The 20,046-nt window shown below is 40.7% G+C and overlaps 1 protein-coding gene across 1 annotated transcript in view; it reads right to left on the reverse strand.

The window, feature by feature from the left end:
• Exo70 (exocyst complex component 7) overlaps positions 1–20,046 on the reverse strand; it is a 38,401-nt gene that overhangs the window by 14,057 nt on the left and 4,298 nt on the right. Inside the window, exons 3-7 of the mRNA XM_080277433.1 lie at positions 18,354–18,547; positions 16,420–16,534; positions 10,873–11,030; positions 9,865–10,001; positions 8,728–8,837 (exon numbers count right to left, since the gene is read on the reverse strand). Of these exons, the coding sequence (XP_080133559.1) occupies positions 8,728–8,837; positions 9,865–10,001; positions 10,873–11,030; positions 16,420–16,534; positions 18,354–18,547 (714 nt within the window). The remainder of the gene's footprint in view (positions 1–8,727; positions 8,838–9,864; positions 10,002–10,872; positions 11,031–16,419; positions 16,535–18,353; positions 18,548–20,046) is intronic.

Below are 20,046 nucleotides of genomic sequence, written 5' to 3' on the forward strand. Positions count from 1 at the left end.
CATTTAACTTCATTTGCGTGAAAGTTTAAGTCTTTGAGGTAGAGTCAAATTTTCATCTTTAAAAAAATTCATTGTATTTGTGTGGAATGTGATATCTATTAGGTACAGTAAGGATTCTGGGGCCCTGAGTGGTGAGTGAGTGAGTGAGTGAGTGTGACCCATTTCACTTGGCATGCTGGAGTTTAGTTCTCTCTCTATCATGTTTTTTCTCTGCTTCTTTCTGCTTTCTTGACTCTACCTTACCCCATCTCTGGGTGGGAAAGAGGTCGAGATGATGATATTTTGCAAAACACCAAATTTACTTTACATCAACTGGGATATTTATCTTTCACACAATATCACAAATTTACTTTAATCAGCTGTGATATGTAAGAGGAATAATATTAAAGGAGAAATTCAGCAGGGATTGGTAACTGCATTACCTTACTTGTGGAAGATATAGGAAGAATTTTGCAGTTTTTTTTTTTTCTGGAAAAAAAGAAAAAAATTATTTCCTAATATTGCACTTCCATAATACACTGTACAGGTAGAGAAATCAATATACCTAAGGTCTTGCACTGTTGTCCTGATACCAGTCCTTATCTAACTTCTTCAGATGTTGGAATCTTAGCAATGAATACATTTCGCAAATAGCAAAGTAACAAATAAAGAGAAAAAAAGCGCTCTCAATACATGACAGCCTAGCATAAATGGGGCACGATGCAGTGAGGTACATCAAGGATACATGGAAAGCAACTCTAAAACCACAAAACACACGCTATGATGCAGTCAGGGACAAAGGTTGCCAAGTATTTCACCACTTCCATTGACCACTTCTCTGTTGGTAAATCTTTCTCAACTGAAAAAGGCTTTATATAAGGTAAACTCTCAATTATCGGACATAATTCAGCCATGTCCTATGCCTACTAACATGAAACGCCAGATATCGCATCGTAACCCCACTGGCTCAATATTCCGCATCGAGCCGGATACTGTATTACTATCCGTTTCAATCTTCTATCCTAAAAACTTTCCCATAAGTAAAAGACAAAAATTAAGCATGAAATACAATAATCATACAATACAGTAACAAAGTGCTGGTTGGCTACTGTTTATGAGCCGGTTAATACACCTTGATGATGGATATTGCATAAAATCACCAGTTACATCCCGTTTCAGCACTGGATATTGCATAATTTCGCTGGACATTTCATTAATAGAGCTGAACCAACAGCCCCAGATATTGCGACCATGGATAACTGAGAGTTTACTGCAACTGTCTGATCACCAATGACTTGCATATATGATGCCACAGGGATGAAGTAATTAACATATCTTAAGTGTGTAGATGAAGTGGAATGTAGGTAGAGAGTATGTCCCCAGCTGCACCATCAGCAATAAAAGCTGTCACCTCTCCTACTTCTCTCTGCGAACTTTGAAAATCAAGATAGTGCATTTGCAGCACCTGATACTGACGACCTGATCTGACCAAAAGATCACTGTCATCACTATCATCTGCTGCAGATTCAGAACAAGTAGATTTCAGAGCCCATGGAGACAAAAGCCAGAAAAGTGATAGTTATGTTGCCAATATCACCTTACATACGTGAAATATGATACGCTGAGTGCTATCAAAATGAATCCTAAACATCAATAACTGTGAGGTATACCATGCAAACTGTAATGTAAAAACCAAAAAGGTACAGTGCATCTATTCCATCACTTTACTCCTTAACCTTTTCTTGATGCTATGACAGACCGCAGCAGGGGGGGGGGGACTGTTCTCCCCCTCCCTAATTCAACGTAATTTCTCGTAAAAGGGAAAATGACTACACACCTAATCTCATTAGTCAGGACTGCATCAATATCGTGCCATATTTAAACCCTTTAGCAGTGCTACGTTTGTAGATGAATGTTATTATCATTCATATGCTGGAACAAAACATGAATTTCTGTATTCTCTGCCAAACTGCTCATTATGATAGCCCTGGATTTCTCTCAAGTACTGAAAAGTTAGCTTATATCAGCCTACTTAAAATGCAAACTAAGTACGGTACCAGCAATTTACTGGAAGGGTTCAACAACTGCAATGGTATGAGTACACTCCAAAAATTCAGAAAAAGAAAAAAGAAAAATGAAGCTAACAACACAGTGCCAAAAGTAACTGGTCACCCATCCATTTCTTATCATTGATGCTTTCACGGTTATCATATGCACACGTAACTGGATGATAGCTATAATGTAATGACAGTGCGCTTAAGTATTTTTTTTGATACACAGTACCATTACAAAATTAACATAGTATAATAATCTGTCAAAAGTTTTCACACATTATACAGCTATCCTGTGCACAGTGCCTGACCATGCAGGAGGTTATGCTCAGTCTGCCATTTCACACGGGATTAAATTTAGTATATCGTGTAGATCATCAAGCATATGGCTTGATAACTGGCAGACTGCTGGCACCACTCTCCAGGGCAGTAGCTAGTCAGTGATAGGGACAATTTAACAGCAGACCTATCATTTAAAATCACATCCAATCAATATAAAACAAAATGAACTTGTGTGGGCCAACTAATACAAAACAGCAAATTATAATATTGTGAAGCTAAAATATTTTTTTCCTTTGGCTGTGCCCTTGACATAAAACTGCCTTATGTGAGCTGAGATTCCAGAAGGTCAGTATTCTTTTCCACTCAGTTCTTTCTATCTATACAAGGGTTTCTTGCATAGTCTTTCTTATTTTTTTGAGTCATAACAAGCATGCTCAAATTACCTGACTCTGTCTAGGGCAACATAATCTGCCAAGTTGGAAATGCTATCTTATATCATTTCCATGACACATTTCTGTGCTAGTGTTCTATCCCATGCTGCGTGAAGCAAGCTGTCATTCAAAGCTGATGAAGCAACTTTCATTTTAATTTAGGTATTTTTTTCATAGCATGACACTCTTCACATTCCACACAAACACCAGTAATCAGCACAGTTTTAAGATTAATAAATATTTAGAATCTTAATCTATCTTTCTTCATGCCACAGACCTTTCTGAAGCTGAAACTGTGTGCAATTGTGCTGGTGGAACACATTCACAGAAAACTTACAAATTTTGATGGATATGCACTATTTATTATATATATATATATATATATATATATATATATATATATATAAATATATATAAATATATATATATATAATATATATAAATATATATATATATATATATATATATATATATATATATATATATATATATATATATATATATATATATATATATATTATATATATATATATATATATATATATATATATAAACTGAAGGTGTAGGGGTCCAAGGCTAAGCTACAGTAGTTCAGGGTAGGTGAAAGAGATAACAATTTTGGACACTGGTCAGTCCTGAATCATACCCACATGTCCACGGTCTAAGGGTGACAAAGAAGCCACAACTCGGATACCTGGGTCAGGGTTCACAGGCAAACTCACAATAAATTCCATCTCATGACTGTCCTCCCCCTCCCCCCCCCTTCAAGAAGGACAGAGAAAGAGTGCAGGATCTTCCCTGGTCTCTTGTTTTTCCTACAAACACTAATCTTAATTACAAGAGGAAACTTTTCTGAATCTCATCCCAGTAACTGATCAGGAATATAAATGAGTCCTGCATTCTTCAGTCTCTTAAAGACAACGATGGATATACTGAGATCAAGAAGCACATAGAGACTAGTGATGAGGAAAAAGGAGGTAAATGATCTAGGAAGAAAAATGACTGCAAATTACTCTCAAAATAGGAAGTTATTCTGGAAAGAGGTATGGAAATGTAGAAGTGACAGTGGAAAGGAATGTAAAAGTGTGAAAGATGAAAGTGGTAGATTATTAACCCATGAGGATGAAGTAAGGACCAGATGAAAAGGCTATTTTGAAGGTCTGATGAATGGAAATGAAGAGAGCAAAACGGCTGTTAACATGATTGGTTTTGGGGGTATACAAAGGAAGAATGCAGTGCCAGGAAACTTGACACTCGCAGAGGCGAAGAACGCTGTGAAGCAGCTGAAAAATGGGAAAGCAGCTAGGGTTGATGAGGTGTATGCAGAGATGATTCAGTGTACTGAAGAGGGCAGAATGAAGTGCTTGTTGGAGATATATAAGAAGGCATGGATGAGTGAAACTGTGCCAGCAGAGTGGTTCACTGTGCCAGCAGAGCGGAAAAAGGAAGTGATTGTACCCCAGTACAAAAATAAAGGTGAGTGAGGTGAGTGCACGAATTATCGTAGCATAAGTCTATTGAATGTGGTAGGGAAGGTATGTGGAAGAATTATTACAAAGAAAGTAAGAGAGAGATCAGAAGTCCTAGTGAGTGATGAACAGGGTGGCTTTAGGAGTGGCAGAGGATGTGTGGATCAAATATTTGCAGTAAGACAGTGATGGCATGTGAGGAGTATAAGGCGTTTATAGCATTAATGGAGCTGGAAAAAGCATATGACTAACAGAAAAGGACTGTCGAAAGTTTTACACACGTATGGTGCAGATGGTAAGCTGCTAGGTGGCGTCAATAGTTTTTATGATGGTAGTGAGGCATATGTAAAGAGTAAATGGGCATATTAGTGACTGGTTCATGATCACTGTGGGCATGCGACAAGACTGTGTAATGTCCCCATGGTTGTTCAATATATATATATGGGGTGATGGGAAAAGTAAAAACACATGTAATGGAGAGAGGGATGGCACTGGTAATGAATGGTGATGGATGGAATATCCCAAATTTGTTGTATGCTGATGATGCAATACTAATTGCAAATGCCGGACAAGAACTTGGCACACTAGTGCAGAGTTTTGTAGATGTCTGTGAGTGTCCTGCCTTAAGAGTATATGTAGAAAAGAGTAAAGTGATACTTACTGAGAGAGAAGGTGACTCCCAGTGTGAAGTTACAGCAAATGGAGAGAAACTGGAATTGGTGAGAGAGTTTTCATACCTAGGTACAGTGACAGAAAAGACATGAAATGTGCAAAAGAAGTGGAAAGTAGAGTGACACAAGGAAGGAAAGTAGCATGTGCTATGATGGCCTTGATATAAAACAGAGGCTTGAGTGTTGCAGCTGCACAAGGCTTACATGAAGGAGTATTCGTGCCACTTTAACATATGGATGTGAGACAACGGTGTGGCATGAAAATGAAAAGTCAGGAGTAAAGGCAGTGGAGATGGGACTGCTGAAGAATGTATATGGAGTAGAGAGAGTGGATAGGATATGGAATAATGATACCTGAATGGTAAGGAGTGAGGAAGTCTGTGGACACCAGAATCTGAGAGAGTGTACTGAGAGAGTATGGTCATGTGGAGTGAATGGATGACAACAGAGTGGTGAAAAAGGTGTATCTGAGCGAATCTGAAGGAAGGAGGTGGCGAGGTAGGCCAAGAAGAAGTTGGAGAGATATGGTGGATGAATGTGTGAGGAAGAGAGGTACGGAAGTTGGTGAGGCTAAGGGACTGACAAGAGACGGAGCTGGCTGGATGAATTTTGTGCAGAGAAATGCATAGCCAGGGATTTGGCACCCATTTTTGAATGTGACAGCGTTCGGCTTGACTCTATCAGATAGGTATATGTGTGGCTACAGTGTGTGGTGAAAGTTTTCTGGCCTATATGATGGAGCCAGGCTTCCATAGGCTTGAATGATGAATGATGGGCAGCGTGGCCTATTGAACTGGGCAAATTTAAGCTGTCTGGATGTGCTACTCCTCACCCTGCCCTTGGGTGGGAAAGGAGGTCTGGATGATGATGATGATGATGATGATGACTCATTTTACTGCTGCACACCACAGATATTAAACAGCTTAAAGAATTTCCTGTTGAGAAAGAGTTTGCTATGGTCTCCATCAACTCCTTCACTACAAGATGTACTTCCCAATCTGAATAAAATCATTTAACCCTCTCACGGTTTTCATACGCATTTGACGCACATAATCTACTTATCCCCCCCTCACGGTTTTTATGTGCATTTAGACGCGTATGAACCATTGGATGAAAAAACACAAGAAGGAAAAGGCATATGATCTGTTTCATACGCATTATAGGCTCATATGTCAGGCATTGGTGTGCCTAACTGTAAACGTGTCTCACTAGTCCATGTTGCAAGTGACAATCTTTTTGTCTTTTTGTGGCTAATATATTACAATAAATTTCGCTTTGATTGGGACCAGGAAATAGTGCTATAGCAAATTTTCATGTGCTCTAAACACTAAATCATGAGAAATTTGATGACAATGCACAATAAGTCAAACAGAAGAGGGACTGTATATAATATAATGATATCTGAGGTGGTTTGGCCATGTGGAGAGGATGGAGGGTGAAAGACTGACGAAGAGAGTGTATGTGAGTGAGGTGGAGGGGGGAAGAGGGAGTGGGAGGCCGAGGATGAGATGGAGGGATGGGGTGGAAAGGTATATGAGAGAGGAGGGTGTGAGTTGGAAGCAGGGCAGTGAAATGGTGGGGGACAGGGCAACGTGGAGGCGATTTGTTTGTGGCCACCCCAAACGGGATTGAGGCATCTGGTGATAGATAGATAGATATTTTACTTCCTCAAAAAGTTTCAGTTCTTTCGTTAATGAATGGAACAAGGTATTCACACGCTTATTTCTACATAAATTTATAAGTTTACGAATTTACAGCCCTTTAACATTCCAATGCAAGCAACAAAAGAATAACTGGTATCTGTATTAGAGCCTGTTCTGTAACGAAAAGTATAAACCTTACTTTCAGCGAGGGGGAAATATCTGGCTGGGTAGGGCCAGGTTTCCTGAGAAGGTTAATGGCCGGGGGCAGGGGTGGGTGGGGGGAAGTTATTGTATGTGCTCATGGGCTCAAGACATTATTCCTGACCCTTTGCCATGGAAAGTCTCCCCTATGCCGAATAAAACAGATGGCTGCAAAAACAAAATAAATAAATGGACTGAAGGGCTATTGTTTCTAAACCCATCACTATGAGATGTCTCCTTATGCAGAATCAGATGACCTAGTGGCAAGCATTCTCTTATTCTCCATCAGCTAGTAACCTTGGAATACCAGGTTTTTATTATTCAAATGTAATTACATGGTTCCAGTAAGTATTCAGTTGGTACAATTAATCTTATTATTACTGGTATATTCTTGCAACCACTAAGTAGTTATATTCTGCTTAGGGAAGATCTCTTGCACTGACAGGGATAGAAACAATCTCCATTATCCCCATATGTCTGATGAAGTACAGTGTACCAGTATCTTACTCCTGCAACTGCCCACTGATTTTCCTCTGCTTTGGGAAGACCTATAGTGAAGGGGTTAAAAATACACAGATAAAAGGTAGCTCCTACTTCTTATGAGATTACCACAGAGTAGAGCCCCTGTGCTATTGTGGGTTTTATGGTATACTGCAATGCAATCCTAGAGAGTACACATGGATAAATTTTATGTACCCATCATCATTCCAATCCTTATCCAGCATTCAAACTGCATCCCCATTGTCTCCTAGCCAGGAAAGCTGACCACTGATTAATGCTTGTGGACTGAACCAGTACTACCAGTACTGACAGTAATGATGAAACAGTTCTGAAGGGTCCAGGGACCCTTATGCTTTAGCTGTGTGTAAGATTGCTTGGCCAGTATATAAATCTGCCTTCAACCATAAAGCTATCAAACACATCACAATGAAATCAGAGTTAATACTAAAATGAAAAAAGAATGAAAAAACAAAATAATCTGTAGCAGTACTACTTATAGTGAGGGTGAAAGACTGACGAGGAATGTATGTGAGTGAGGTGGAGGGGGGGAGAGGGAGGGAGAGGCCGAGGATGAGGTGGAGGGATGAGGTGGAGAGGTAAATGGGAGAGGGGGGTGTGAACTGGGAGCACGGCAGTGAAATGGTGGGGAACAGGGCGACGTGGAGGTGATTTGTTTGTGGCCACACCATAAGGGATTAGGGCATCTGGCAATAGATAGATAGATAGATATATACTACTTATAGTACTTGTGGAACTAGGTTCATCTGAATCATGACCCTCATGGACTGTAGACTGAAGTTACTTTTCTCTCGCAGTCCAACATCCTCCTTTCAAGGGACAGGGAGGGAGATGAGAAACATTTGTAGAACTGGGCATCAGAGCTGCCTGGCTATACTGGTGTCACTGCATAACAGTTAACTTAAGGGGACCTGTATATCCTTTAAATTGGCTAAGATCTTTTTATAAATACTTTATCAGTTAAAATGGTAAGTCTCTATAACCATTCACTACCATCTCATACTGTGTGTTTTTTTGTATTTTGTCATTTTAATATTCACACTAATGTGATTGTGAAGTGTCTGGTAGCTGCATGAGGTAAGAGAAATTTATGTACATGCGCGGTTGAAAGTCCTTGAGCTGGGAGTGAATTACAACCAGGGTTGTTCCATGAAGTAATGATGCAACAAAGAAAATCAGTCAATGGGTATCAGTGACTAACCCCAATGATCGATCAACAAAGATGTAGGTGTATCTGTGTTCCAGTTCTGGCTGTGGTTGCAATGACTTTGGCCACAAATGTGCAAGCAATCTTACACAGTACTCAATTCAAGCCTGGGAAGGTTTATAAATACAGTTCAATCAAAATTCTGTACAGTAAGGTGTATCCTAACAGTAAACACAATCTGGGCAACTGGGATATAATTCATCCATTTATACTGCAACAAGACAGGCTAGAGAGTATATGGTATGTAGCAAACCATTAGGCTACTGCACGCTACCATGCGAGGGTGTGAGGGAGCCATGCAGGGAATACGAGGCATTGCCGGGAGAACCTTGTCTGCTTGATGATGCATGGCCGTGGATGGCTTTTTTAATCATGCCTGTCGCCCTGAAAGTATGAAAAAGAAAAAAAAATTGTAGGAAGTTATTAGATGAATAAAAAGGGGATATTAAAAATACATTAAATGCTTTCTGACACTGAAAATGATCCAGTTTATGGTGTATCAAATAGAAACATATAATCCAGTCACGTATTATTCCTTGTAAGGTATAGGAGTTTGACGTTCGGCTAACGGTACTCTAAAGTAAGTGGACTACATCCTATGTGGCACACTGTAACATGATCACAAACCCTTCCAGCAACCTCTTGGGGACTCAAACCTGTATCTAGCATACAGCCATCATGTTGATTAGTGACCTCAGGTCACAAATCACAACTTCCCTCTCAGCACTCCAAAGTTTACAGCATATGAGAACTGTGTTATGCTTTAGATTTACATGCTGTTGTTCTTGCTTTGGTGCCAGGCTCATCTGAACTTGAATCCAGTGCACTGCAGTCAGTACGTTACCCTTCTCTAGCAGTTCTTCAGCCTCCTTCCATGGGATAAGGAGGGAGTTGAAGGATGTTAGCAAAACTGCCTGGTTATATTGGTGTCTCTGCATGAAAGCATTGTGCTTTAGCGACAGATTTTTGCTCTTATAAGTTTTAATAGGATGGGCACATTGATTATATGCTGAAATCCTCTACTGTACTATATGAGTACATAATCTGGTATTACAACACCCTTGTACTGGACTGAGTATCTTGCGAGGCAGCAAATGAAATGTCAAACAAACACCTCTACAGACTAGTTAATTTGTTGTAAACACCTGTTTGGTAGCTTTCATAGCTCTTTTTCAAATCCACGAGACTGAATCATGAACAGTTTAATGAATAATTTCCCTTCTTACAATTATTTTTTTCCCCTACACAAAGAGCAATAAGATATCAAAAGATCTGCACTCTGGTTTTCTTATTCTTAATGCAAAAATAAATCTCATTTACAACAGGAAACTGATCATGAGTTAGTTTGTGAATCCAGGCCAAAACCTGTCTGGGAATTTTTGTATTCTTCTGAACAAATCTGTAATCCTACCTGTCTGAGAATTTTTGTGTTCTACTGACTGTGGGGTCCAGTTTCGGTAACCTGGATCTAGGTAATGCAGGGGAGTTGAGGGAACCAGCCATGCCCCCACGTTCCATGCTGCTGCTGCGCTGGTATTCTCGTAACGCCTGAAAATGTCATGCTATTTTAAAAAGGAGCAACCTGTAAAAAAGTGTGCAGATGATTCTCATTATGTCACCTTTCTTGACATTCTCACAATAAATCTACAGTAGTACACAAACAGAAAAATTACCTATTAAAGTTTCATTGCTGTCTATAAGGCTGGTTTGACCGTTCCTTCAATAATACAGTATATACTGTATGGAGAACATAATGACATTTTGTTAACACATTCCTAACTTATTATGAGAACTGCTTGTAAATTATATCTTTGTTGTTTAGTTGTCATTTTTTTTTTCTATTAAGTCCACAACAAATTACAAAAAACCTGTTCACATTAGTCCCATTACTATCTAAACACTTGATTTACCAGATTCTCACATCTACCCACAAGCAAGTTTTGGGCCACAGGGAAGTTCAAAATATAGGCATTGATAATTTTAGTAGCATTAGCACACATTGTGTGTGTGTTTTTTTAAATTACTGTATTACTTGAAAATAGCTTTGACACTATACTAAGCGCTCGCTGAGCAATGTCATGTTCCCATTTTAGCGTAAACATGGAAATTAAATATCAAAATGATTCATATTTTCACAATGTTTGAGTTGCTATTTTCCTTATTTATGGCTATTTTGAAGCAAAACATTGTTCAGCAAGTACAGTACTCAATATTATGTCAAAGCTATTTTCAAGTGATATTCATCAATTTAAAATGCACCTAGTGCTAATAGTGTACTACAAAAACTATTAAAGTACTGTCAATACCTGTGTTTTGATCTTCCTTGTACCCTCAAACTCACAGGTGGTTAATTAAATGCACCAACTGGGGGAGGGGAATCATGTTCTGGAACCCATCCCCAACTCATAGCAACTCTGACCTTGAGGCTCTGATGAAGTGCTTCGGAGCGCAATTTAGCATATACGGTGAGACGGCCAGTGTTGTTGTGTTTGTCAAGCCAGGCAGCGATGGCACGCAGGTCCTCCCTCACACCTGGTGGTACTAATTCCACTGCACCCACCACTTCCTCACTCACTTCTGAAACATTTTTGTATGGAACTGGTTTGTAAGGTGGTGTCAAGATTCTACAGGTTTGATTGGTGAGTAACTGTGTGTATTGCATTTCACTAGGTGTGCTGCTGACTTCTTGTTTTGCAGACCCTATTTCATCCCATCCTTGGAAAAAAAAAAAAAAAAAAAATGGGGAGAGATAAGTACCGGTACTGTATTTATCATACATCAACTTTTTTGTTTTAGGGGGTGATATGTACTGTATTTATGATTCATCAGCTTTTCTATTGGTTAGTTTTATTTTTTGTGCTATTCTTCATGAAATTACAGTAATATTGCCATTTAAAAGTTTCACTCATACCTATAAACCTGATTTGCCACTTCCCCCAGTTTACATTAAAATGTGTGGAAATTCATACATGTAATATTTCACCACACATCCTGGACATGACCAACTGTGATAGACCCTTCAATTTGATGAAAGTGTTTTTTTGTTTTTTTTTTGTCACTTCTACCCCTTCCACTCTTCCTCACTCACTTCTGAAACGTTCTAGTTGGGAGCTAGTTAACAGCTCCTACATTAACCTCTTGAATCCAGTTTTTTTTTTTTTTTTTTTTCTTCCTTAGCATATTCCTACTAACTCCACATGATACACAGCTTAGGAGAGAATCTTTAAACTGGACAGGTTAGGTACAACCTTCATTAACCTTTTTCCTACTCAGATGCTCTCTTAAGTTGAATCAAACTGTCTGAAATGTAGCAAGAGTAAACTATAAGGGTTAAAAATATGTCTCACAGGGAACTTGACAAACTGTCTGCGATGTTAACTACAAGCTGTCCCCACACATTCATAAGTTTTATATCCTCTCTTAACTTTTGGACATTCAACCTTGTGGGAAGGTCTTATGGAGTGTTCATTATGTTCATTAATACTGCAGCATGTACAGTATGTTTATATATAAAACTGTTCAGCTATTTATTAAACTATATATGTGGTAGGTCAGGGCACCCATCATCCACCCATTTGGTGTAGTGCTACCTTCAGCTGCCTATGTTAGTGACAAAACAAATGTTTTCTTGTAATCAGGAAACTACTGTATTTAGTACACAGGGTGGTAATCACATAACCAAATGGTGCCTGCTGGTCTAGTGGGTTAAGGCAGCCCAACCAGACAAGCTTGTATGGGTTTATATCTGTGGCTAGCGCTTGTTGCTCACATAATGCCACAAAGTAAGTGCAGCTGGTCACCTTTGTCTTAAATGTCAGGACTGAGTAGCCTACCTCAGTCTCCTATGATCCTGATGGGGCAAAAAAAAAAAAAAAAAAGGACCTGATGGATGGATGGATGGACAATGTATACAATATACAGTAAAACCTCGATATAACGGACTTCAATAGACAGGAATTCGCTTTTATTGGACTCGAGCAGCTACCGGACTACATTCCTATATGTCGGAAAAAGTCTGATAAAGGCAGAAGCAGTCCAGACTGCCTGACCACTTCAGCTATGTTCACCACAATAAGGTAAATAAAAGACATGTTTATCAGTATATAGTACAGTATTATTATATATATTATACCATCTGATTAATGTAGCGAAGTTATAACACAGTACAGTACCACAATGGTAGTCCAAACAGTTTAAAAACTGTTCATGCGATCCGGACTAATGTCTGATATATCGGAAAAAGTCCGGATTAGCAGGGGGAAGTCTGGATGTCGCTTTTATTGGAATGGTTTTGGCCCCAATTAGTCCATTATTGTGAGGTCTTACTATACTTACAAACAGTGGCTACAGAATGTGTTCACTGATTATATCATTTTTGTTTTTGTTTTTGTTTTTGTTTTTAAAGGCTCCAACATGCTTGCATGTGTCGGCCTTGGTCACCTAATGGCGGCTCTCTACGCTGCACGATCCATTGCAGCCTCCCTGTTCAGTCCCTTAAACCTAAGGTCACACTTAATGACCTCGTCCCATGTCTTTCTCGGTCTACCCTTCATAACCTCACCCCCAATACACTTCTCACCTTCCTCACCCAATTATCATCCCCCATCCTCTCCACATGTCCAAAACACCTCAATCCACCTCTCCTCATCACAACACCAATACACTCCAGTCCCATCCTACCTCTCAACTCTTCCATCATAAACTCAGCCCCTCCAGGCCTTGGACGCAGGGACGCACTGCACATCCATCCAATCATTGTCATTTCTGTACGTCTGAGCCGGCGAATATCTTCCTCCTTCACTGCCCAGGTCTCACTACCATACAGCATTACACTCCTAACACATGCTGCGTACAAAGACCCCTTAGCACGTAGGGAAAGCTCTCTCAATGTCAGGAGAGGCAAGAGCTCCCTGAACTTCTTCCAATCACTTCTCACCCTAGCCACAGAGCTAGCTCCAGCCCCACCTCCAGCACACAACATGTCCCCCAAATAACAAAACTCTTCCACACATTCAAGAGATTCACCAGCAAGTTCAATCCTTTCACATCTGACAATCTCCACCTGCTCACCCCGGCACACCGTACACATAAAATCAGCATTATCTCGTAGTCTACCTCTGATACCATTATATCTCTTATGCACCCATTTATCACACACACCGCACAAGATGGAATTACTTCCCACGCCCTTGTGGCAAACTGCACATGGCCACTCTCCCTCGTCTTTGACAGTACCGCCACCAACCCTAGATATCATCACTTTTGTTTTATCTGCATTTACCCTTAAACCCTTTTGCCCCATACCATCTCTCCACTTCCTAAACCTTTCCTCCGCCTCCCTTTCGTTCTCTGCAATCAACACCAAACATCAGCATACAACAACTCCCACGGGAGTCCGTTTCTAAAGTCACGTGAAAGGGCTTCAAGTACAATGATAAACAACATGGGACTCAAGACTGACCCCTGATGCACACCAACATTCACGGAAAACTCATCACTCAAATCTCCATTCACTCTCACCTGGGTGTGAGCACCCACATACATGGCCATAACCACCCTAACCAGCCACTCCTCCAAGCCAAGCTTTCTCATTGCCCACTTCACCACCTCTCTAGGGACTCTGTTAAAGGCCTTTTCCAAATCAACAAAAACAATATAAAGATCCCTTCTCCTACCAATATATTTCTCCTGAAGCTGTCGAACAACGAATATGGCATCAGTGGTCCCCCTACCTGGCATAAACCCAAACTGCATCTCATCAATATTCACTCATTCTCTAAACATATCTTCTAAAACTCTCTCCATTACCTTCATTATCTGATCTAAAAGCCTTATACCTCTATAATTTCCTCTTTCCAGGGCATCACCCTTCCCTTTACACACATTTACAATTACACTCTTCAGTCAATCATCTGGGACAACACACTCATAAATAATCCTATTTATCAGGTCAGTGACTAAACTCACCCCTATATCGCCTGAGGCCTTCAACATTTCGGCAGTCAACCCAGACACACCTGCTGCCTTCCCCACCCTCATCCTGCCTATTGCCTCATTCACAGTAGCAGTATCAATCAAAGGCCAAGGGCCAGACACTGGATCTGCTGGCTCCAAACCTTCCCTGTCCCAGTCAAACTCCTCATTCAACAACTGGTTATAATGCTCTCTCCATGCATCTTTAATATCCTCACTGTTCACCACTACCCTTCCTTCATCATTCTTTACACACTGCTCACCTATAATATCCCGATTATCCCTCTTCACCTGACCTGCCACCCTAAATATATTTTTCCTTTCCCCATGATTTAGATTATCAAGTAATTGTCTCTGTGACTCAGATTTTGCCCTGTATACCTCTCTTCTAGCCCTACGCTTGGCAGCCAAATATTCCTCTTTGCTACCACCCTTCTTCCATTCCCGGAAAAGCCTCCTTTTCCCCTTAACTGCAGCTTCTACACCCTCATCCCACCACCAAGTTACTTTATGTCTTGGTGGTCCTCTTGTCCAACCGCATGTTACATCAGTATCTCTCAAGAAATTGTTCTTGAGGGCTCTGTACTGTTCATTAACGCCTCTGTCTACAGCTCCCTGTTCAGCCACCACTCTCCTCAACTCGCTATAGAAGGCATCCCATACTACTTGGTTTTTCAGCTTCCATATTTTCCTCCTAGGTACATAAGTCCCTTTTTCATCACTTGTTCTTTAAGCACCATATCACAAATCAATAGTTTGTGCTGCTGCACACACTCATTACTTCCTATAACTTTAACATCCCTCACTAACCTCCTATCGGTCCTCCTAACCAGAAAATAATCTATCTGACTGCTATTTCCCCCAGACTCATACATAATTAACCTACTGTCTCTTTTCCTAAAATATATGTTGCACACAATCATGTCCGTTGCCTCCCCAAACTCGGGTATCCTTTCCCTTTCTGCATTCCTTAAACCATACGCACATCCCCCATGCACTCCTTCATAACCTTGTGCTGCTTCACCTACATGATCATTTAAGTCCCCTCCCAAAATCACTATCTCATCATCCCACATACCACCCACTACACGTATTAAATCATCCAAAAATCTATCTTTCTCTGATTCATCCAATCCTGCCTGTGGAGCATATGCCGATATAATCGCAGCTATCTTTCTTCCCAACAGAATTTTCACTACCAATATCCTATCGCTTACTCTCAAAACATTCATAACATATTCCACCCATTTCTCTGCAACCATCACACCAACACCTCCATATCCGTCTGTCCTCCCCTGCCAAAACAACTTATAGCAACAGTCCTTCCCAACAATCTTTCTGGCTGATCCACCCCTGTACCGGACTTCCTGCAAACACGCCACATCAATCAAATACAAATCAAAATAAATCCAAATTATGCAAACTTTGACTCATGCAAAGCCTTATGTAACCCACGGAGTGTCGATAAATCTCTCTATATACTGCATCTTCCCATGTCAATTTTCTGTTTCTGTATCAATCTCATATTTCTCTTGTTAGTTTACCACTTCACAGTCAATGAAGCATGAGGTACCATCATGGGGGTATAAAAAAATCCTTATTATTCTGCTGACCTACTTCATACTTTCGTCCATGAAAAGTCACGTCAGATATTCAATCATCTATGAGCAGAGAAACATACCCAGTTTCTCTCTACAGTATTCCACACTTGCAAGATTTTCTTTCTGGATGCATCATATCAGGGGGATCCATCAATGCGCCAGGAAACATAACAGGTCCACTCAACTTAAGGTTACTGACATGCAAAGGAAAATGGTAAGAAAGGAGGTGATTTTTTTTTTTTTTTTAAAATCCTCAATTGTACATGACTCAAGAAAATTCTGCCATCATCTTTCTTCCTGCTGTAAGAAACATTCCTTACCACAGAGAGAGAGAGAGAAAAAATCTTTATGAGACAAAAATAATAATGTGTGGACCTTGCTCTAGCACTAACCTTCCTCCTCCAGCAATTCAACTGTGACCACCGGGGGGACTGGCTTCTTGTACTTCTCGAGCTCATGTCGGAATTCCTTGCTCAGTGCATCAGTCCCAACTTCAAACAGACTCATCTGACAACAAGTCATAATGCAACATCACACTACGGAAATAATAATATGCAAGAATTACACATAAAGGCATGTAACTGTGATAATTAATATTTAGTACTGATAAATATAAACACATACTAGTGGAATCATAACAGTAAAATATACCAAGGCAAACAGTGCTTGAGCCTTGCATTTTTCTTTATGTTCTTAATGAGATCAGAATTATGCTATGGATTTCCATAAAAAATATGACTGTGAGGCACTAAATCAGACTACTGAAGATTAAACCACTTGGACAATAGTGGAAAATGTCATTTGAATCCTAACTCTTTCCTCATGTTGGTGAATAAAACACTCAGACTATAGTGCAAAATGTCATTTAAATCCTAACTCTTCGCTTATGTTGGTGAATAAACCACTCAGACAATAGTGGAAAATGTCATTTAAATCCTAACTCTTCGCTTATGTTGATGAATTTACAGTAGGATCTCACCAAAAACGATTTCGACAATAAAGTTTTCAGCAATAACGGTAAGTTAGAATTGATACCCAGTTTCTATAATAATGTTTGGATTCACTTGAATAACGGTTATTTCGTGAATGCCAAGTTGTTATACCGCAGATATGTTCATAAAATGATGAGGAATGAAACTGACAGACAAGATAAGATGACGGAAATCACCGAAAATGTGAGCAATAGTGAGGAGAAGATGGAGGATCCTCCCCTTGCCACCTCCCCTGACTCGGCCATCGCTGTCCCCTCCACCTCCACTGCCCTACCTGACTCACAATCTGCCTCCCCCCTCCACCTCCACAGCCCCACATGACTCACCTGCTCCACCTGGCATACCTTCAACCCTCAACATAATGACTGTTGCTGCATTCTGGAAGAAATATAACATTCAACGAGCCATAAATTTCTTCGTCAATGCCTGGAATAATACAATATTGGCAACCACTGAACATGCTTGGTCGGCACCCAGCGAGAACTCAAGTCTGCTGAGACTGAGAGAGAGAGCAGCCATCAGAATTAATGACTAATGATTGGACTTGTAAATCAGATTTCAAGAAAATACCAGAAACGGTATCACGATCGAATGAATGCCCGCCATCAGTCACTCATCACTCTCACAAAGCTAGCCAGCCGAGGAAGAACAACAGAGAAGGGTTGAGTAGATGATGACAATGAGGACTTTCCTAAAGATTTTGACTTTATGGGGTTTGATGAAGTGTAGATGTAAGTGGAAGACTCTGGTGTGAGAGGCAGGAGTGGGGACGAGGCCAGCAAGGGGTCAGGGGGTACGCTGCAGTAGCGTCCATACACAAGCTTCGAAACAATCATCATACCAAACACCTCATAACTCCTTTAAGGTGAATTTTAGATTACTCATGATGATTTAATAACTAATCTTATTAGTTCAGCTAAAAAAAAAAAAAAGTGATAGGAGGGCTCCAGGTGGGAAAAGTGCATAAAAGTCCTGGAGTGGCGGCACCAATAAACCCTTTATACATGTATTTTAATGTCAGGCAAATAACGTTTTCGCTAATAACGGCATTTTTCTGGCACCAATTAGACATTATTGGTGAGAACCTACTGTACTATATTACTGTATAATGCACTATCATGGTAAAAAGTCTGCTGACAATTCCCTGTCAACTGAAGTGATGGAAAACACTGCATGAAATATTTTTGTGATAGCAATGTGAAGCACTCAACAATGAAGCATGACATCTAACAAAGAAAGACAAACATGGAAGGCAGAATACAATGCTGGCAAGGGACTGTTAACTGTTGCTCACAAATGTACCAATAATGCAATACAATAAACCAGTACTTTACCACATTCTCAATCTCAACACTCTGAGGATTGTTTTGCTCGAAGTATCTGTATGTTTCAGCTAAGCGGTCCATAGCCTTGAGGTACTGGGGAACCCCAATGCTGCTGGGGCGCTCCTTCACCACACTCTCCACCTGACCCGCAACATTGTAGAAGCTTATCACGTAATCCAGCTCTTGTAGTGTCTTTTCGGTGTCTGGTACAAGAGAACGGGGTCTAGGGTAAGTATCATATCAGTACAATGGGATACGAACGTCAATCTATCTATTGCCAGACGTCTCAATCCTGTAAGGGATGGCCACAAACAAATCACCCTGTCCAAAGCCATCCCACTGCCCTGCTCCCGGCTCACACCCCCTTCTCTCATATACCTCTCCACGCCATCCTCCATCATCCTCAGCCTCCCCCTCCCTCTTCCCCCCCCACCTCACTCGCATACACTCTCCTCGTTAGTCTTTTGCCCTCTATCCTCACCACGTGACCAAACCACCTCAATGTATTTCTCCTAACACTTTCTATCACATCCACATCCACACCACAATGCTCCTTCATTTCCTCATTTGTCAGTCTGTCTCTCCACATAACTCCACATGCTCCTCTCATATAACACATTTTCACTGCTCTCACTCTTAACTTGTGTCCTTCCAGCAAGGTTCAAGCTTTACTTCCATACATTAGGGTTGGTTCACAATAATGTCTTACAGTGACTTTTTTACATCCATGCTCACTTCCCTGTTCCTTACCACTGCCTTGAAAGAACCAGCAACCTTTCTTCCCTGTTGTATCCTTTCAAGCACTTCATCCTCTAAACTTCCATCCTTACCCATCACACTACCCAAGTACTTCAATGCACTTACATTTTCCATTGTCTTCTCATCCAGCCTCACTGTACATTCACTGGCTTTATTTCTCTCGAAGACCATGACCTTACTCTTCCCTACATTCACCTTTAGAACATCCATCCATCATCCAATCCTACGTTGCCCCATGAGGAGTGTAGGAGCCCGGGGCTAGGCAGTTGGTCCTGACATTTAAGATGAGAGTGACCAGCCTCACTCATCCCTGAGTGGCATTACATGAGCAATAAACCCCAACCACCCCTTGGATATAAACCTACACAGGCTCAATCCGATTGGAGCACAATAATTACCCACTACACCAACAGGCGCCAAAATTTGGTTATATGGTTACCACCCAGCATAGTAAATGGTTTCCTGGTGTACAGGAAACATCCAGTCTCATATTACTGTCATTCACACTAGTAAGCTGTGTACAGCACATGGAACATGCCGTTTCCCTCCATGAAGTTACAAAACCTTATGATTGTGGACATATATATACCGGTATATATATCACCATCATCATCAGCCGTTTGAGCATCCACTGCAGGACCGGCCTATCCCGACCGAAGTCGGGACAATACAGCCAATGTATCTCTACCAAGTGGCTTAGGCTGTCTAGTAGAGATTGTATGTAGTGTGAGAAATGCTTGTTAGTGTAATTGTCGTGTTGGAGTGGCTTTGGATGTGTGTGTAGTCTGTGAACCAAGTGTAATCGGCCCGCGCAAGCCAACTGGGTGCAAGCATACTTTATAGTAGGCGACACTGGTTCAACCACAGCACCCCTGGTGTCCGCCAATGTAGTACATGGCCAGGTGAACACTCCCAAAGTTAATTACCTTGGCGGGGTGCAAAC

This window comes from Coenobita brevimanus, chromosome 69 (genome assembly GCF_032717465.1).
Source record: "Coenobita brevimanus isolate Jiangsu-jjx chromosome 69, ASM3271746v2, whole genome shotgun sequence".
Taxonomy (NCBI): Eukaryota; Metazoa; Arthropoda; class Malacostraca; order Decapoda; family Coenobitidae; genus Coenobita; species Coenobita brevimanus.